This window comes from Phalacrocorax carbo, chromosome 15 (genome assembly GCF_963921805.1).
Source record: "Phalacrocorax carbo chromosome 15, bPhaCar2.1, whole genome shotgun sequence".
Lineage (NCBI taxonomy): Eukaryota > Metazoa > Chordata > Aves > Suliformes > Phalacrocoracidae > Phalacrocorax > Phalacrocorax carbo.
Genome location: NC_087527.1, coordinates 1,793,801 through 1,813,072, shown reverse-complemented (window position 1 = coordinate 1,813,072; position 19,272 = coordinate 1,793,801). Strand labels below are relative to the sequence as shown.

At 47.8% G+C, this 19,272-nt stretch overlaps 2 protein-coding genes across 3 annotated transcripts in view; both read right to left on the bottom strand.

The window, feature by feature from the left end:
• The window catches only part of GCN1 (GCN1 activator of EIF2AK4), a 43,632-nt gene extending 28,004 nt beyond the window's left edge, over positions 1 to 15,628 (bottom strand). For both annotated transcript variants that reach the window (XM_064466726.1, XM_064466728.1), the window contains exons 1-21: positions 15,489 to 15,628; positions 12,955 to 13,057; positions 12,313 to 12,376; positions 11,617 to 11,748; positions 10,314 to 10,422; positions 9,504 to 9,602; positions 9,287 to 9,421; positions 8,686 to 8,754; positions 8,493 to 8,601; positions 8,004 to 8,078; positions 7,614 to 7,742; positions 7,339 to 7,389; positions 6,821 to 6,919; positions 6,384 to 6,557; positions 4,728 to 4,880; positions 3,867 to 3,959; positions 2,317 to 2,392; positions 1,982 to 2,141; positions 874 to 1,063; positions 634 to 758; positions 112 to 290 (exon numbers count right to left, since the gene is read on the bottom strand). In XM_064466726.1, coding sequence (XP_064322796.1) covers positions 112 to 290; positions 634 to 758; positions 874 to 1,063; positions 1,982 to 2,141; positions 2,317 to 2,392; positions 3,867 to 3,959; positions 4,728 to 4,880; positions 6,384 to 6,557; positions 6,821 to 6,919; positions 7,339 to 7,389; positions 7,614 to 7,742; positions 8,004 to 8,078; positions 8,493 to 8,601; positions 8,686 to 8,754; positions 9,287 to 9,421; positions 9,504 to 9,602; positions 10,314 to 10,422; positions 11,617 to 11,748; positions 12,313 to 12,376; positions 12,955 to 13,057; positions 15,489 to 15,506 — 2,342 coding nt within the window. In that variant the 5' untranslated portion in view covers positions 15,507 to 15,628. The remainder of the gene's footprint in view (positions 1 to 111; positions 291 to 633; positions 759 to 873; positions 1,064 to 1,981; positions 2,142 to 2,316; positions 2,393 to 3,866; positions 3,960 to 4,727; positions 4,881 to 6,383; positions 6,558 to 6,820; positions 6,920 to 7,338; positions 7,390 to 7,613; positions 7,743 to 8,003; positions 8,079 to 8,492; positions 8,602 to 8,685; positions 8,755 to 9,286; positions 9,422 to 9,503; positions 9,603 to 10,313; positions 10,423 to 11,616; positions 11,749 to 12,312; positions 12,377 to 12,954; positions 13,058 to 15,488) is intronic.
• Positions 15,629 to 15,819: 191 nt separating this feature from the next.
• Positions 15,820 to 19,176, bottom strand: RPLP0 (ribosomal protein lateral stalk subunit P0). Its single transcript, XM_064466667.1, has 8 exons — positions 19,064 to 19,176; positions 18,801 to 18,904; positions 18,207 to 18,382; positions 18,024 to 18,111; positions 17,614 to 17,760; positions 16,938 to 17,123; positions 16,435 to 16,575; positions 15,820 to 16,055 (listed from the first exon to the last, which is right to left on the bottom strand). Exons 2-8 carry the CDS (start codon positions 18,852 to 18,854, stop codon positions 15,891 to 15,893), a joined length of 957 nt encoding a protein of 318 aa, XP_064322737.1. The 5' UTR covers positions 18,855 to 18,904; positions 19,064 to 19,176; the 3' UTR covers positions 15,820 to 15,890.
• Between the last annotated feature and the right edge of the window lie 96 nt (positions 19,177 to 19,272).

Sequence of the window (19,272 nt, the reverse complement as noted above, 5' to 3'; positions counted from 1 at the left end):
ACACAAACCCGGGAACTCCTGTCCAGAAAGAGCATCTGACAAACCCACTCGCTAGATGCCGGCAGGAATCAATACCCAGGTGCACAGAGAAAAGAAATTATAAAGCCTTACCTCTGTATTATAGACTTGTCATACAGTTCTCCCTCTGGTGTCTTCATGATGGCAAATTCCTCTCGAGTAACCTGGCACAAAGCTGGATTCTCCATTGATGCTGAGATAGTGCTGATGAGCTGTGGGAGCACTCTACCAGGTGAAAGCAGAGAGAGAGATCCCACCGCATTCATAGATGACTACCAAGAAAACAAAGGAAAAAACATTATCATCAGTATTCCTTGAAATTGTCCCCAAAAAGTATGCCCTGTTGAGGCAGCACACATTATGTTCTAATTCCTAGTTCTTTGTTCAGTGAGTACTTGAATTTTAGCTGGAATCCTACCCAGTTGCTGGTGTACATTCTTCCCCCCTTAAATCCCAGCTCCTTTTTACCAGAGACGTTCTCTTTGAACCTGCCTTTTCCCCACCTTTTAGACATACCTCCTTCCTTATAGACCAGTTAGTGCTTAACTCCTCCAGAAAACTCTCCTGTCCAAAGCATCTCCCAAAACTAAGAGAAGGAAAGCAGAAGTTTATCACCTGGTTCTCCAGAGTGTGGGCAATGATCCTCTGTAATATGTCATTCAGGTGTTTGGTGATGAAGTCTTTGGGATCTATCTTCATCCTGATGAGGAGGGCTGGCCAAAGACCTGGCTGCACTGCCACTAGCAAGGACAATAAATGAGCATAATAAATACGAAGCAGACTGCAAATAAAATAAAAAGGTACGGTAAAAACCTCATACACTGGCCATGAAAGTGGTCTTGTCCCTTCACTTACCTACAGACGGATGATGGCTCACCAGCAGCATCTCCAGTGCCAGCTTTTCTGGCTCAGAGGAATCCACATCAAGCCCTGCCACACTTGAGATGACACAGAGTGCCTCATGAAGGACACGGGGAGGAACGTATGTCTTTCCTAGCTCCGACAGCTCTCCCGACTCTGTCACCAGGACCTCATGAGGCAGAACCTGAGTGGACAGCTTGTCATTAACACATCATGCCAAGCCTTCCGGAGCCCTGAGCACCCTTCCGCCCAGTAACACCATACTGAATACCAATAATCAGCTCCCTCCGTCAGTACTAACAACCTCAAGTTTTCAAAGGAAAAAAGGGGTAAAGGATCAGTGGAACAGAAGCACAAAGGCAAGAGTGACAGAAAGACTAAGAATGGAAGGCTACACTAGACTTGGCAAGCCAGGGTAAGATATAACTAAAACGATTCTTTTTGGCAAAGAGGACTTTGGGAAAAGGTTGAACCAGCAGGCTGGGAACAGCATGCCCAACTTCTGGAGTCGAATTTTGCCCACTGTCTTTTCAAAAATACTTTCCTCAGGCTGTATCTGTGACATGGGAAGAATACAAAGTCCCAGCCATGGTACCTAATTCATGCAACTTAATCTATTATACAACTTGACGTGGTACTGACTTAGCAGCATGCCCAAGAATATAGAGTTCATTGTTTCCTTCTTTTAGCAGCAACTATTATCAAAAATAAAGTATTTATATTACATTTGTTTTAAATAGGCAGCCTGAGTTATACGCCAGCGTCAAAGAACTAGGACACCAAGAAAGGAATGGAGCACTTGGTCTTCCACCAGGGATTAAATTTGGATTAAAATAAAAGAAGGACATGGAAAACTGCAGCTTGCTCCCCAAGTAATTTTGAGTAATATGTCTTCTGTGTATATAAGGAAGACTAGGCACACCACAAACACCGACACAGTAATACACAGTAATCTAGTAACGACTGGCATTCTAGGAGATTATCTGGAACTGAATCATCTTCATATCACGCTGTATGTCAATACTAACAGCAAATCCAGAGTAGGGAGGTGATTGGCAGCAAACAACTGGCTAAGCAGAGACTAGGCTTCTTGACTACTCACCTTATGAGAACTGAGAACCACTTTCAGCTCCTCCAAGAGCCCATAGGCCAGTCTGTACCCTCCCAGAGAGGACAAGAGCTTCTTAACTGTTTGATGGGCCTGTCTTCGAACATGCCAGGTCCGACTCAGCAGTACTGCAACAAGAGCACGGTGATACTGCCTGAAACAGAGAAATAAAGAAGTCTAGCAAGGGTGGAAGCTCTGCAAACTAACCGGACACAAAAGCACAGAGAGATCAACATTTTGCACAGAGTCCCAAGCCCACCCCCTCCGCTGCCCGCATTAACATTCAGAGATCAGACACAGATCGGTGGCAGCAAGAGCGGTCTACGTACTGAACTTTACTTTCAGGCAGTCGTTGTGCATGATCCAAGAGAAGGCGCTCTGTCAGCTGCAGTACTGTACACATCGCTGTGGGAAAAGACAAATATTCAAAATAGCATGAGACTTCATAAGGAAACAGATTTATTTTTTTTTTACCTGAAAACAAACAAGCAGCAAGCAGGACACATTAAAATAGCTACCCAAACTAAGCCTGTATATAAACCTTCCCACTGAAGCTAGCGACAAATCCAAGGCAGATCTGCCAAGACTGTTAGCAGAACCATGATTTCACAGAAATGCTGTTACCTGGATCCCAGCAGAATTTTCCCAATCACTGTGTGGCGTATTTTTGTCTAAGTCAACAGCGCAAACTAAACGATAAACACAATGCTCACCGCATCAATACCGTTAATTCCCGAGCACTGCCGAAATGTCTTCAGTGACAATAAAACGTATACTGAATCCACACACAAGTGCATAATGCTACTTGAATGGCAGCCTTGGTATTTTACCTCATACCATCTTCTGAGCTTCAGCTGTCACTAGGCACTTTGGTTTGTATATCAATATTCAGCCATACCATAAAAGCAGGAGCAGAAAGCCCTGAAACATGGGGTGGGCTATAACCCATGTTAAATATGGTACAGAGGACTTTCAACATTCAAGACATCAGACAGTTTGGAGATGTTAAGCATGTCAGCTGGATGATTTTGCTTAAATAACCAGTAACAAATCATGACAATATTTGCTCTCAAAAAATCAGCATTAGTTTTTGGAGCTAACATCCTAAGGGAGCAATACAAAGTTTTCCAAATCACACTGTTTCAGAACATTTGCAGACTTGGAAGGGAGAATGAACATTGTCTTCAGGAAACAGGGATCACAGCAAGCAAAGCAGAAATGCTGTTATCTCCCACTTAGAAAACTTTACCTACTCAAAGCTTGGACCAAAAGATAAACAAATTCATTTCAGAGAAATGATTCGTGAACTCATTGTCAAAACGTTCCATTTAAAATGTAGCCAATGCTTTCTGCTGGGCACATTCCATTAATTTTTTTTTTCAATTAATCTTTAAACACAAGAGAACAAAACAGAGCAGAGACACACTAATTTATAACCCAATTGATCTCCTATCTGCTATTACTCTTCCCCCATGTATCTCAAGATTTTCACCTACATGTCTTTTTCTTCAGCCTTATTTTACTTTTTCCCATCATCATCTTACCTTTAGGCTTCTCCACGTCCCTTAGATTGGCTGCAACTATTTACTTACAAACTGGGACATCGCACAAACGCATTTTGTATTGGAGAGACTTTGACAAAATATACATATTTGGAATTACAAATGTTTGGTAACTCAGGTTCATTAAGAAATAAATTAATTCATTCTCAAGCTTAGATTACAGGCCTAGATGCACTTCTGAAAGAGTGCACTGTACATTTTAATCTGAAACTGGATCCTCCAAGGATCACCGAACAGCGCTAACAGCAACAGTAGCTCTTATAAGCACTAGCTAATAGATACATCGGCAACTGGATACACAACAACTGACAATTTACCTTCCTCTGGCGCAGACTGCAAGAACTTCTCAGATGTAAAAATTTGTTTTTTCTCATCCAGAATCAGCTGCCAGAAACCACTCAGCTTAGACTCTGACAGGAAAAGAACAGATGTCTATGAAGGATGTCTCAAAATAAGTCAGAACACAGCAGTGTACATAAAATACAGTAGAATTCTGTCTCCTGAAATCACTCGAATTATTTCCAGCTTTACTTGTCTTCAGCTATAAAGCCTCTCATCTCTCCCATTCAGAACTAGAAGCACGCCCCAAAAACACCTGCTGAAAAAACATATTTCTCTGACTTGCACTTGTGAAATATAAAGCCTGTTTCACCTTAATCTTTCATAGGACAAGCCTTCCTAAGAATGGGGGAAAGGAGAAAAGTGGTGTGTTGCTTCTGGTGGACAGAACACACCAGAATTTTGTATCGTGGCAGATGTACAAACTCAGACAGTTCTTATCATATCCTCTAACAGAAGACAGAACTCCGGTCCTCATGCTTTCCAAAGATGGCATGTAAAAATACTGCCCAAGTAACAAGCAAGTAATATTTTTAATGTATCAGTCAAGTCCTGGCACGTAAGGTCTGGGTAAACGTCTTCTGTCAGAATAAAGAGGAACACTGCCCTAAGTGAATGGAAGCTGGAATTCGCAAAGCCATGGAAGAGCACAAACTCTTCGCTGACATAACCGAGAGAGTTGGGAATAAATCCTTCCCTGGTTTGCAAAGGGGCAATGATTCTCTATGCAGAAACAATACACAGATTAAGGAATTCTCTCTCACGCACGTTGTCAAGAAAAAGCATTAACTATCAGAACCTGTTTATGTTGGATTCCAATATATGTTTTGTGACCTTACCAGTTTGTCCCTCAATTACAGACATCCTGCAGATCAACAAAGCTGCAGCGACTCCTTCAGTTACCATGGGAACCTGAGTACTTTGAGATGCTGCTTTTTCTACTGTTTGGATCAGCATTGGCAGCAAGTCCATTCCCTGTAATAATGTGTCACCTGAGGAGACAGAAAGAGACAAGTTACAAAACAACATGGTCCTTCACACTTTACACCACAAGGGAATCAATGGTGGTTCTGTTGTCATGAGGCAAGAAAAGGAACCAGACACATACTGGGAAGACTCTGAATGTCCCAGGGTATTTGCCAATCACTATTATCATTAAACTTTATGAAAAGCTAGACAATAACCACTTCAGTCCTTTCCTTACAGATAAAACAGTCCCATCTCAATACCAGTTTCTGTTCATGGGATGCAAAATAAAATGCTAATTCAGTTACATTAAAGGAATTGGTTCAAATCACAAGAAGTCTGACTTCAAAGATTATGTTTCCCCAGGAGAGGGAAAGTAAATCCCTGGCAAGCCACAACCACTTGTTCCACTTCACACATTCACAAGTCAAGGAAACCCACTGGTCTGCGACCCTCGCTCCCATGGAAACTGAGCTAGGTGTGCCCGGTATTTGCAGAAGCAACACCTCACACACGACAGACCTTGTGATTTTCTACTTTAACTATTCACAGGTAGTTTTTTATCCACAAACTCTTATGAGTTAGAATCTCTGTTTGCTTTGTGCCCCAGCTGGATGCGTCACTGGGTGGGTCAAAGCAATGGTAGCCAGCATTCCAGCGGCAAGTAAACTGTTTTGGAATATGAATTATCTTGAGCCCTGATCCCTTGAACAGCTGCACACATCACATGCAAGTAATCCCCCTTGCCCATGGCAAGCATGAGCAACTTCAGGTTTGCCTAACTGAGTTTGCCACAGGACCACCATCCTGTGTGATGTCTCAGTAGCTTTAAGAGCTCTTTTTTTCAGCCCTATGATAGCACAGAAATTCCTGGTAGCTACAACAGAAAAATGTAGAATTAAAATTTCACTCATATCCCTATTGAGGAAATTACAGCAAATCCGTTGTATCCTTACAATACATTGAGATATCGCTCTCTTAAGCAAATGAATACCATCTTTTTGATCCACACTGCATCAACAAGAAAGGCATACTCCCAGTACAGGCATCAGACTGCTCCCCTATGGACCCATCAATGAAATGCTGAAGTCAAAGGGGACAGGACCAACAGAAGCAAATCTCAAAAGGATCACCAAAAGTTCAGAATTTCTGAAGATCTTTAAACACATTAATTTTAATTTTTCTGTATTTTTTTAAAGCTTCTGAGAGCCAAAGCCACAGACCAGGATGCCAGTGTGCTGGGTGCTATATAAAACAAAAGCATCGTCCCTGAGCTAGAAATCTTACAACAAAAATAAAACCATCAAAAATTACTTTGGGGGCTATACAAGGAGACAAACCATCTTTATAAACTTGAAAGCAAAAGAGAGTTTAAGGACAAATATGAAGGAGGCCATTGAACAGATATCACCTTATAAAATCTTTCTTAACCCACACAGCTATCTACTTATATCAGGAAGTACAAAAGTTGACTACTCTTCTCTTAAGCCACACAGTCAAAAGAGATATTAATAGCTGCACAGTTTTACCTTTGAAAGAGGCTAGCATGCACTGCAGGTAGGCATGCCTCACAGCCGAAGTAGAGGTTTTAAGGCTGAAGGCTTTCTTTAGCCATTCTACCAACTTCTTAGGAACTTCTGTGGTGAACCGAACACACCAAAGAGCCAGGACAGAGACTGCATGAACCAACGTGCCTTCGTGGACTAGGAAGTAACACAGAGCTCACATCAGTACAGCAGTTGCATAAAACACAGGAACGTAAACCAGAAAGCAGGTAACAACATCAGAAGGAAGCAGGAAAAGAATGCACATGCTTCTGACAGACACCACACTGTCTCCATGGGGCTCCTCATCAAAACAGGGCAAGGGGTTTTATAACACAACAGGCGAGAATCCAGGCCCTATGAAAACCCTGCTAAAGATGAAAGCAGCTGAGCAAATCCAGATCAAAGGCAAGAGGTCTCACCTTCTTGTTGCAGGAAAGGGATGAAAAGCTCAGCCATGGTTCCAGTCAGAGCTTGGCTAGAGGATCCGGAAACCACATGGTGACTAAGGCTGCCAATCCCTGAAAGGACAGAATTCTCTCATGAGTTCCCAAACTACCGGCATTTGCCGCACAATTTGAAAACAACCAAGAATGACCCTTCGCATTTTGATCCTAGCACAGAAATCTCTCTCTCTTGTCACTCCATCTGTATGTCACATCCACCATGTGCCAACCCTGCAGGACCGCTGTCTTCATTTTTACTCAGGATACAGTCATCTTCTTCCTTGCATAACACATTTCAGCCTACCAGCCAATTATTTCCTTTGAAGAGAAAGTCAACAACTGGTGTGCGGTATCCAGCACCCTCTATGACACTAACCACAGCCAATTTGGAATGACAGGCAGGGAATCCTAAAGGTTTAAATACAGATCCCTTTCATTCAGCCTTCTGCTGAACTTCCTCCACCAGAGAAGCAGCTTTCTTCTAGCATCCTCACCTGAAAGGACGCTCATCTTCTGAGCAACAACTGTCAGCTTCCCTTCTGAGCCTGCCAAGAAGAAACAAATGGGTGACTTACAGACAGACGAGGGCAATGTGCTACGTCAGGAATCTTCTCTAAAAATATAAAAGCTTGCCCCCGCTCCCTCTGCTCCAGGCTGAGCCACCCCTACCATGCAGGCAGCTAAAGACCACAGAAAATACACTACACAAAACCCCTTGATGCCAGCAAACCTTTATTCACCCCCACTGCTGATCCTACAATTTACTCACCCCCCAAGATGGCAAAAAGGTGTCTGCCCAGCGACTCCACAGCCGAAGGATCACTACACTGTCGAGCCAAGTTCTTCAATGCCACAACTGCTTCATCCATTAGCTGCACACTGTTGGATTTCAGATGACCTAGAAAATAATGCACAAGCTAAAAGCTCCTTAGGACAAACTGCATAAAATCAGCAAGACAAGGACATATCTCTACATGCGGCTTGACTCAGATTGTGGAACCAGCACGTGAACTATATCAGTTCCAAGCTACAGCATCATCCTGCCTCCCACATAAAACAACCTCTTCACCAGTAATCAAGCTGTTAGAGGTACAGCCAGAAAGTTGAAGAACACTTTATTCTGAATTCATCACTCCCTCCAGAAGTTACGAGTACTTACTGGCCAGTCCTTTCACAATGTCTAGAGCATACTGGCTGAGATCCAGGTTCACAGATACGAGCAAGCAAGAGATTGCTGAAGACAGAAGAGATAATGGCCTATTACTTTTGTTAAGTAACTGGTTTTAGCATTTTAATACACCCTCCCCACAGTTCACATCAAGAGCAGACACGGTCAGTAAGGAGTAGGATGAAAAAACACTGAAATTGATGCCCAGTGAACAGATTAATTCAGTATTACTCTTAGCACTCAGCTGTGAAATTCTGTCCTCGGTGCAAAGAGTAGCTATCGCATACCCAGACACCTGGGATCACACCACAAACGTCGCTTCTCCACATCCAAACCTCAGACCCCAGAGTATCCTGCCACCAGTGCTCACAGGAGCAAAAGCACAGTCCAGAGATACACGCTCCCCCTGCAACTGCAGACCTCTAAAGAATAACTGTTGACACTCTTTGACACAGCAACGCAGAGAGATGACAGACTCACTTTCAATTACATTCTCAGGACTCCGTAGGAGGGATTTCTGCAGAGTTGGCAAAACTAAGTCCTTGAATTCAGCATGAGACACGTACCGAAGAAGCGGGGAACAGCTGTCCTGCAAAGGGAACAAAGCACTCAGCATAGCAGCGGACGTTTCACATAGGACAAAAGCACAAACAGCTTTAACAATATGTCTCACCAGCACATGCTTCTGAGGCTTTGCCTTGCTCATAAGGATGGTCTTCAAGTAGAAATCCAGAAGAGCACCCTGGACAAGTAGGAACACCAAATTACAGCCACGTTGCAACCTATACACAGCTCCCCACACACCACCAGGAAGCCAGGCTTGGCACCCCACCTCACTCTCCTCCAGACGGCAGCCCTATCCACTAAGCAGGAGCTCTGCTTCCATCCTCACAGAAAACACTCAAGCAGAGGTCAGTACTCTCTGCTCTACCCTTCAGCCCAACACTCAAAACGCACTGAGAGCTGAACGCTGCCTTCCATTCCTACAACAGGGGAGAAGGCAGAAAGCTGCAGTGTTGGCCGTCTACATAAACGCACAGGCCACAGCGAAGTGCCAAAGTGCCACATATCTGGCACCTCCTCTATAAAGCCAGCCCAGCTGTTTTAGTCAGGAGACTAAAGTAGTCAGACTACTGAATTGACAGGTAATGAAATCAGGGGCAGATGCAAGGTACCAACCTCACTGAGACATCTGTTCAGGCCCCTTCTCCATGATGAGAAGTGACGCCACTTACTACCAAAAAAAAAAAAAAAAAGCAGTACAACAGATTTACCTTGTATCGTTTAATAATATCAACCTCTTTCTGGGCCGTGCAAAACTGCACCACAAGTCCCAACATTGCAGCGTAACTCTGGCTCGGGTCAAGACCAAGAATGACAGATAGGTATTGATCCACCAGATCTTGGTTCTGAAAAGAAGAAGAGAAAGGCACATTAACCCACCAGAACCTAAAACAGCTACTGAATATGACCATGTAAGGCATACATCACCTCTTTCCAGAGCCTGTTCAATTTCTTCATGGCCCCATCCACCGCCTGCTTACGAGAACCTCCCAAGACTTCCAAAAGGAGCAAACACTGAACCTCCACCTGCAAAGAGAAACAGCCAAGAAAACATTCATGCACCTGCGTCTCAGAGAGCTCAGATCAAACAAGATGTGTCAGATGGCAGTGATTAGCTGAATCTGCTTAGGAAAAAGTCACATAAATTCTTCCAACAGCTGCCATTGCTTTCATCCCACACGCGCCACTTTGCGGAACCATGCATAACGATTTTGGAAACTCTGACTTCGAAAATGGCAATTTCTGTCAGATTACATCTCTTCTTAAAATGTGTTCCAACTGTATGCCAAGGCGCTATGAGCATGGTGGCCCGTGCAGGTTGTTAAAGTAGGTGAAAAGAAAGCAAAAAGCTACTTGATCCTGTATGACAGAGTATCACATGCAACTACTTCAAGGGAGGCACGAGGAATTCATGCCACGCCGCAGGCTGCACCTCAGAGGCACCGCTAGCACACCTCGTCTAGAAACACAGGTACGCACCATAGTAATGCAGAGCGTCTCTGCACAGGTGCGAAACTGCCCCGCTCTCATGCTTTATACACCTCCTGCTTTCTCCAGCAGAACAGGAGAGATCAAAATACACCAGAAAGCAAAAGATTGTCATGCCAACCTGGATTTTAACATGACGTTATTGGTTATGTTCAGAATTATTTGCAATGTTTCAGCAACTTAAAAGACACAGAAATATTTACGTTCTTATCTCTAAAGGGATTTTTCTGCAAACCGAAAAGAACCTACCAGTTTTTTCCACGTTTCGCCCTGTCTCTTGTCAGGTGTTGAAAAGACTGTGCGTACAAGCAGGCATGTCCAGGAGAGCGCCAGCAGAGCTGCAGATCCACTGCTCTTGCTGTTGTACAAACAGGAGGAGGAGGTAAATCTACAACCCCCAGTACATAACTTAGACCTACTAGTCCATAACAGACTCGGCCTTGCCCATCAGAAGACCACCTTATAAGTGAGGCAATTTTGTCACAGAAAAATACAGCTAAAGTCTTAGCATTTAAAGGAAATAATTACTTCTCATAAGCTATGCGTTCTGGCTCCTGTTTAACACTTACAACTTCTGAATGGCACAAAAGAAACTAAATCTTGCCTTCTGGGAATGAAAAACCTTAGCAGAAGACAGACCATTTTTGGATCTTTGCAGAGGCATTACAGAAATGAGAGTTAAATACCTTGCCAGCTGAGAGTGCCCAAGAAGTGACTCAAGATTTCTCATCTACTGATCTTCACTGTCAGAGCTTCCCAGCCTTAGATTGCCAAATCCCTTCTCAGATTACATTCCCTCCTGGCACACTACTTGGTTCTGGTTTCTGCTCTCACCTCCTCCTGCCACTCCAGGTAACAGATCCCACCTCGCAGCTCCCTGAGGATCCTCACCCCATTTTGATCTCTCCCTCAAAGTGAAAGAACGTAGGACGTGTCCTTGCACACAAGGCCAGCCACTGCGACTGAAGGGTGAATATCATATCACTGCAAGCCGTTAAACCAAGATCAGGTATTTTTCTAAAAGCTACGCTTCTCTTCAGCCACGGAGGCACTGCAGGACAGCACTCTGTGGCCTCTACCAGCTAAGCAATACCTTAAGTCACCTTTTGGAACCACTAGTGTTCCCACGTGCTACCACAATAGACGAGCCGTGTATTTCTCAGCTCAGCTTCAAATCTCATTATCTCCCTGTCTATAATAAGGTTTTGAATCCCACCAGCTGAACACCAGATGGGCGAGGAAAACCCCTCTCCTCATCATTTTGGAGACTGTTTCTTGATAAAAGAGTTTGTTCCTCATCTCTCCAGACTTGAAGGTTCACAAAGGCAAAACCATAACTCAGACCCAATCTGCCAGCAGTAACACCAAGAAAGTCCTTCCCCTTTCACAGACTACATGAAAGAGACATGAGAGAGGAACATTTGACCAGTCATTAACACCTTTGTCTCTAAACGTTTTTAACACCTCCAGCAAGCAGCATCATCTTTCTGAACACAAGAGCGACTACCAGCAACTCCGAGCTGCTTCCACACAAAACAAGTTAATCCAGCACCTGGGAGCTCCAGCCTTGCCGCCGATCCCCGAGGACTGAAGTGACTGCAGGAGGTTTTTCGCTGTTGCATCTGGCTGGGACTCCGCGAGCTGCTGAAGCGCCAGCTGCAGGGCTCTGCGGGATGCTGCATCACTAGAATGAAAAATATATCTCCGTGAACTTTATAAATCCTGCCAACATTACATGTATTACTACACTTGCATGACACAAAGGACTCTGCTTTCTCATTTCAGTAGTTGAGCTAATAGTTATTTTATCCTTGCTGTTCCAAGAGGAGGAGAAGTATCTGGCAGAAAGCTCCATTCCCTTCCTTTGCCAAGAGAAGTTATGTCGAAGCTCTCTGGCAGGTTGCAAAAGAAAACACAGGTTCTGAACAGCTTCTCTACCACAGGCCACAATTTAATCCAATCTAAAAGTGTCTAAAATATGTCTAAAAGACACCTTAGTTTTGCTTCCCGAGGACACAGGCATTCATTTTTGCAGACTGAACCACAGGATGCAAGTTTTAATTTCAAAATTAGAAGTGAAACACAAGGTAAGCGTTGTAAGACCTTTAAATATGAAATGTAACTTGAGAGCCTAATTACTAGACAGCATCTTTCAGTGTAACGCGTGTCTATGTGACGCTGTTTAACTAACAGATACATAAATACCGAGAGATTAAATAATACAGCCTTTCTACCTCAATTTACTCACCGGTATCGATGTAGAGTAAGGCAGAAAAGTTTGCAAAGGCCTTTCACTGCACCCTCTGGAAGATCTGTAACAGATCATATTTCAAAATATTTCTTTGTAAATCACTGAGCTTTTATTCTTTAACACAAACATCATTCAAATCACAACTGAGATCAGTGAACTGCTCACAGCCCCTGTACATCTATGACATTGCTTGCCAGGATCACAGTCAGAGTTCTCTCTTTTTATACATTTTGTGCATATTTTTAAAAGTAAGAGCAAAACTGGAGCACATGCTGTTCCACAGTCACCTTCAGAAAATGAGGAAAATCAAAAAGATTTTTAAAAATCTGTTTCAACTGGTTTATTAAGACTATCTAAAATCTTCCATACTCTCCCTCTCCCTACATACATATACGTACTACTGACTGGAAAAGCACAAGGGCTAGTAACTGGAGTTCTGTGTTACCTGCAAAAACCCATGCTTAGAATTAATTAATGCTGAAGACACACAGAATTAACGCTGTGAGACAGCACGGACTCCAAATGCTGCCAGCCCCCTGCTTCAAAAAACTACCCACAAGTTTCAGACAGCCTTTTAAACAAAACATGTTAACATTCTTCTCCACCCTGGTAACCAGAACAGTGCCCCAACGCTTTTACCTTTCCCAGAAATGCATTTTCCCAGCTCACTGAGGATCTCTCGCCGTTCCTTCACACTGGCTGTGGTTACTTTTACCGCAAACCGCTTCAGTGTATCAGAAATCTAAAACCACACACAGACATGAAAAAACATCAGACTGCCTTCGATACCAACGCACCAGGGCAAAGAACCATGTCATTTGCCAACCTCCCAGTGACCAAATGTGTGCACCCATGGTCTTATCTGCTGGGGAAAGGGTCACTGTACATCGTATGCAATAAAACTCAGAAACCTCCCCTTTCGGCTGAAGGATGACTGCTTTCTGTTTAACCTACATCCCTGTCACGGCACTCGCTCTCTAAGACATATTAACACCTCTAAAAGTAGGGCAGAGTGACAGGTAAGACAGCCTAGAGTACGGGACCTTTAAAAGCACCAAAAAACCCCGCGCCTCAAGAACACAAAGGTGCTTTTCAGCATACGAGGCACCCCCAAAGGGAGGCTTCTAGCTGCAGACAGCCTAGGGCCGACTGTCAGCGCCCAGCCTGAAAAACTGATCTGTGGTTTCAGGCTGTCAATAGCTGTGACATTCCGTACACAGGCGCAGCAGAAGAACGAACCGCTTGCCTTTAGTCTTTTCCAGAATTAAGTCACACATCGCAGGGATTTTGTAAATTGGACTCGCCAGACTAGAAAAGGTTGTGCCTCGCTATCAGACTCCTTCCACACGCTATCAGCAGCGCCCAAGGTTACCCAAGGAAAACAAAAAAAAATCCCATCATTCAACCCGATGGGTTTTTTTCAAGGCTGCGCTGCTCCGTACCTAAGTCTGCCAGTGGGAAGGGACCAAGCCCACTCACCAAGGTTAATGCCTGTAAATAGCTTGTTTCAGTTTTCAAATGGTATCAAGACAGTGAGATAAACTGTCTGAAAAGACAAGAAAGAAGTCTAAGTCCTCAGCTACGTGCTCCTTAAACTACTGAAAGCATTTCCATGAACTTCCAAGTTTTGCAAGATATGCAAGACAGAAGGTTTTGTGCAGGGTCAACAGGGCTCAGCCAGGTCTCTGCTCACAGGTTCTCTGCATTTACATAAACCAAAACACAGCTTTCCAGGAAAGACTTTTAAAATTCCACTCTTAAACTGAGCAACTTTATATCTTAATAATAACAATCACCACCATCATGATCTTTAGCAAGGGCAGCAGATAAGCATGCCTTTAGAAACTCATCGAAACTGTTCCTTCCCTCTTCAGGCAAGACCCCACCAGTTTTGCCACAACAGGGTTTTTTTCTAAGCACAGGAAACCTGGCAACTGAGAAATGGCAACTACCTCCGTCCTTCTCAAGAGCTGCTTTCAGCGAAGCTTTTTTGCTGATGTGCAGGAAGGGTAATCCTGCACCTCCCCAACCCTGAGACTATCTCACACCCTGAGCTCCCCCTGAATACTGGCTGGAAGAGGGGCTGCACCTCTGAGCGGTGCAGGTCGACCTGCGGAGGACAGCCAATGTCGTTACCACCTGAACTGACAGAACAAGCCACCATTGAAGAGCTCGTCTTCTTCCAGACCTTTCAATTACGTGAGTTCATCATATGCAAACTCAAACCAAGCTGCACTTACTCATGCTGCATAATCACAAGCAGGGAGATGTACAGACACGAAAAACACCTTAAAATTATCCTAGCAATCTAGAAATTAAAAACAGGAATCACGTATAATGCTACGGGACTTCCCAAGCAGCTTAGTGACTTGCACAGACTCTGACCCTCCGGTCTCCAGGGAAGAGCTGCTGGGACAGGCTTCACCCGTTTGCTTTTTCTTTTTATGAGGATGCACACGAACACAAGTTACAGAGCCAGGACGCAAGCAACGCCGCCGCAAGTGCATACAGAGCAAACGTGCTGTTTTTACTAGTAGGGACCTGGTGCTGAGAAGGCTAGAATTTGCCTTGGGAACGTCCCAGCCCAACACACCCAGCTGGGGAGAGAAGCCCAAAAAGACACAGGCGGCGGCCCCGGGTCGCCCGGAGCGGGAACCCCACGGCAGGCCCCACTCCGCGCCCGGACCGGGGACAGGGCTTGGGATCTCCGTCCCCGAAGGGGGGTTCCCGGCAGCCGCAGCCGCGTCGAGGCGCTGCGGGCCGGGGTCAGCATTGGGCCCGCCGGGCCCGGGGGACGCAACCGGTGCCAGTCGCTGATCGGGAACTGGCTCCGAGAACAGGCGGGACCCCGCGGGGCGCCGGAGCCGCCGTCCCTCGCCAGGCCGCGGCCACCCCCGCAGCTGCTCGGGAACCGGCGGCTCGGCCCGGGCTCCCCGGCCGGGGCCCGCAGTGGGGCGCCCCTTCCCTCGCCCCACGGCCGGGGCGGCCTCGCCGCGGGCTGCTCCAGCGCGGCCTGCCCGCCCCGGGCCGGCTGCCACGTCCCCGCCCGGCCGCGGAGCGCCGGGCCGCGCCCCGCAGGTGCGCCGAGGGTAGCGCGGCGGAGCGAGAGCAGGCGCGGCCCGGGCAGGCCCTGCCGCCATCGCCGCGCCGCCGCGGGCCCGTCCCGCACTCACCTGCGTGTCGGCCGCCATGGCACCGCCTGCGACCCCGGAAGCGCTAGAGGCCGGAAGCCGCGCGCCGAGCCGGCCGGGGCGGGCCCGTCTCCATGGCGACAGCGGTGAGGCCTAGTAAGGCCCGGCCTAGTCCGGCCCGAGCGCGGGCGAACGGGGACGGGTGGGCAGGCCCGCTGCCGGGCGAGGCCCCCGCTCAGGCCCAGCGGCGGGGAGCGGCGCGGGGCCCAGCAGGCCCCGAGGGAGGAACAGCAGCTCCTCACAGCAGCCCCATGAGTCACACTCCTCCCCAGCCCTGGCCACCTGCAGACTACACCCTTGACGCAGGCACACATGAAGGTGTAAAATAGCTTTTTATTTCTCCTATTGGACCAACTGACACAAACAGACAGGCGGTGGTTGCCACTAGTCAAAGAGACCGAATCCCATGTCCTCGTCAGACTCCTCCGATTCCTCCTTCACTGCCTCTTTTGCCGGAGCAGCGGCGGCAGCGGCAGCAGGGGCGGCAGCTTCAGCTACCACGGGCACGGCTGCCACAAATGCAGAGGGGTCTGCCAAGAAGGCCTTCACCTGCAAGAGAGCGGGGAGGAAAGAAAAAAGTAAACTCAAAGGAAACAAACATTTTGAAGGACTGACCTTTGCAATCATAAAGGCAGCACTTGTGGCCTGCCAGAAGCCAAACAAATGCATGTATTGCTGCCATATATGAAGAATCGGAGATGTTTCAGCTACACTCAAGCGTAAGAGCCCGAGGGAGGAAGAACGCCAGGTAAAATTCAATTCCTCCTGCCATTCGTACACTACATACGAAAGCACGCGCCCCTTTTCAGGACAGGTCGCTCGCACGCAGGCTGGTCCGAGGAGTCCTTTCACACTAGGTAACATGAGAAGTGTTCCTGTGAAAGAGCCCGGCTCCGTTTTTAAATCACCCCTGCGCAGCAGCCGTTACCTTTTCAGCCAGCGGGAAGGTGTAGTCAGTCTCCACCGCCACGGCCAGGACCCGCTTGTACCCGTTGACGATGGAGTGGGGCACAGAAGCGATGGTCGGGTACCCAATTTGCAGACAGACGCTGGCAACGTTACGAACGCCCTACGAGGAGAGACTCATATGTTTCTGCGCTCTGAGAAGTAACCTGAACTAGAAACCACAGCAGACGATGGCACTTCCCTACACTGCCAACGTAACAAGGATAGCGTGCCATGCACGCATGAAAGACGGCTCCGTGACACTAGACAAGGCAGAGATTTAAAGGGCCTTGAATGCTTCCTGAAGCAGCTTCAGATGGAAAAGCCCATAGAACATCCTCCCTGACTACTTCTGAGGGCATCCAGGTGAGCTCCTGGCTCTGTGCGACCTCGCGGAAAACACCAGAGATGATACTTCATTCTGGAGCAGCGCTGGCTGCCACGACAGCGAGGCAGAACGTAACAGGTACGGGTTGTGGCACTCACCTCCAGGAAGCGCTTGTGCAAGGTCTCCTCGGTGATGTCCAGCACTTCAGGATTGTAAATGCTGCCATTGTCAAAGACCTGCTGGATCACCAACCCGAAAGAGAAGGGAGAGATGTTCAGCATGTTTAGCAGGGTGGCTTCGCTGGCACCCACCTTGTCTCCAGTCTTGATGAGCTGCACATCACTCTGAGGGGAAAAAAGGGAAAATGAGTAAATACGAGCAAAAAAAATCAGGCACATCAATGCAGCAGGACACAAACACACATTTCCAGTGGCAAGACAGGGAGCTGAAGGAACAAAGGAGCACAACAAAAACAGGCTCCCAGCTCAGCTCCACAAGGTAAGAAAACTGTTGACCACACAGGCAGGTACATCTCAGCCCAGAGAAAGGCAGCAAGCGCCCTTCCTGTGCTACCTCCAGGGAGCTCCCCTGGGAGCTCCTCCAGCAGAGCCCACCCGGGCACCTGAGATCCGATGAAAGCTTAAATCACCCGCACTGCGTACCGGAGCCAAGGCAGGCATCGTCCTTCAAGCTCCCGAAGTGCAGCAGTCAGGCTGCCAAGGCGGTATTTCAGTGCTAATGGGAGCTTTAATCTTTACAGCTGCCTCAGCTGCCACACTCGGGGCCCTCCAGTCAAGGAAGGGCTCCACCAGCAGCAGCACACTGCTCACTAACCAGAATTTCAATGGTCCCTCTGGAAATCTTTGTGGTGATGCCCAAGGCCTGGAAGAAGGAGGTCTTCTCAGGTCCGAGACCAGTGTTCTGGGCCGGCACAGTCACATCGCAAGGAGCAATAGCACCAGCACGGGCAGCAGCTGGCACCTGGAGAAAGAGGAAACGAGAAGCTGGAAGAATGCTCACCTCTCAGATCTCGTGGGATGGCATCAACTCCTCCCTGAAGCATTCCTCCATGAGGGAGAGCACCCAGGCACGCACAAGTGAGGCAGTTTGGCTAAGGCTGCAGGGGCCTAGGTCCCACCCCCTGAGGACTCCTACCAAACGAGGTTCCCCCCATGAAGATTCAGTTGTATTTTTAATTCTGTGTCTGGCAGCCCAGGGAATTGGTGGGGGCTGCTCTCCCCTACCTTGTTAGCCAGGAGCATGTCCCGGATCTCGGTCAGGTCCTCCTTGGTGAAGACAAAGCCCACGTTCCCACGGATGTGAGGCAGCAGCCTGAAGGAAAGACGACAGCCTTCAGTTCTGCTTCTCAGACAACAGTTCCTCCTCCCAGTCAGGTTCCAGGAGCAAACCCAGACAGCGATACCCACTTTTCTAAGGCAGGGTTATTCTCCAGATGACCACGAATAGCTTTGCGCATCATAGTATTCTTCCCCATCAGCACAACAGCCTTCCCACGCAGGGACATACGGATTTGCTGCATCTGCTTGGATCCCACGTTGTCTGCTCCCACGATGAAACATTTTGGGTAATCATCCAGGAGTTGCTATAGCAAAAAAACTACTCTAACTACACAAAAAAACCTGGACCAGTGTGCAGACCAGCATTAAAACATCAGCATGTTAAACGTAAAAAAATTCTGTCAGAGATTTGAGAGTGCTGAGCTCGAAGTGAGGCTGGGTGCACCACAAGGCTACACCTTTTGCTCAGCTATCTAGTTAGATCCCTGGACAGATTCTCTCCATAACTGCCACAGCAAATTCGCACAGAAGCCTTAAAACCGGTCTAGCCTTAATTCCCTTCAATCAGCAGGTAACGGCTCCTCGAGCAGCCAAGCTACGGCACCCCATCTCATTTTTTACAAAGGCCCCCCTCGGCCACGCCAGCCGGAACCGCCCCCCCCCAGCTCGCCCCGGAGCCCGGGCGGCGGCAGCGACCCGGCGAGGCGCCGCGCCGACACTCACGATGATTTTCATGAAGTAGTTGGACTTCCAGGTAGCCCTGTCTTCCCTGGGCATCGCGGCGGTGCTCCAAGGATCGCCCGGTGGGTTTAAAGACGAGCCGTGACCTGCCAGGGAGGAGCGCGGCTCAGGCGGGCCCGGACCCCCTCCCCTCCCTTCCTCCCTGCGCCTCCGCGCTCCCCGGCAGCCCGGCCGCGGCCCACGGCCCCAGCCACGGCCCAAGGCCCCGGCTGCGGCCCTGAGGAGCCGACGCGCCTCACACCCACCTCCACGAGGGCTCCGGGAAAGAAAGGCCGCAGGGCGGGCCTACCTCCTTTTATACCACCGCTCACGCCCAATCGCAACGAGCCGCTGATCTTACGCCAGCTCATCCTATTGGCTCCCCAACTGCGTGTCAATCAGGGCGGGCCGCCCTTTTCATTGAGCAGCACGCCTGTCGCTCAGGGAAAAGCGCGGGCGGTGCTGAAGGGGGTGG

Bases quoted from the DNA above. Each gene is read 5' to 3' on its own strand.
- RPLP0 (XM_064466667.1), bottom strand. From the start codon at position 18,854: ATGCCCAGGGAAGACAGGGCTACCTGGAAGTCCAACTACTTCATGAAA. The intron at 17,124-17,613 runs GTTAGTGAGCAG...TTTTCCCCTCAG, and splicing joins GAGGGACCATTGAAATTCTG to AGTGATGTGCAGCTCATCAA. The intron at 16,576-16,937 runs GTGAGTGCCACA...CTCTCCTCGTAG, and splicing joins TGCACAAGCGCTTCCTGGAG to GGCGTTCGTAACGTTGCCAG.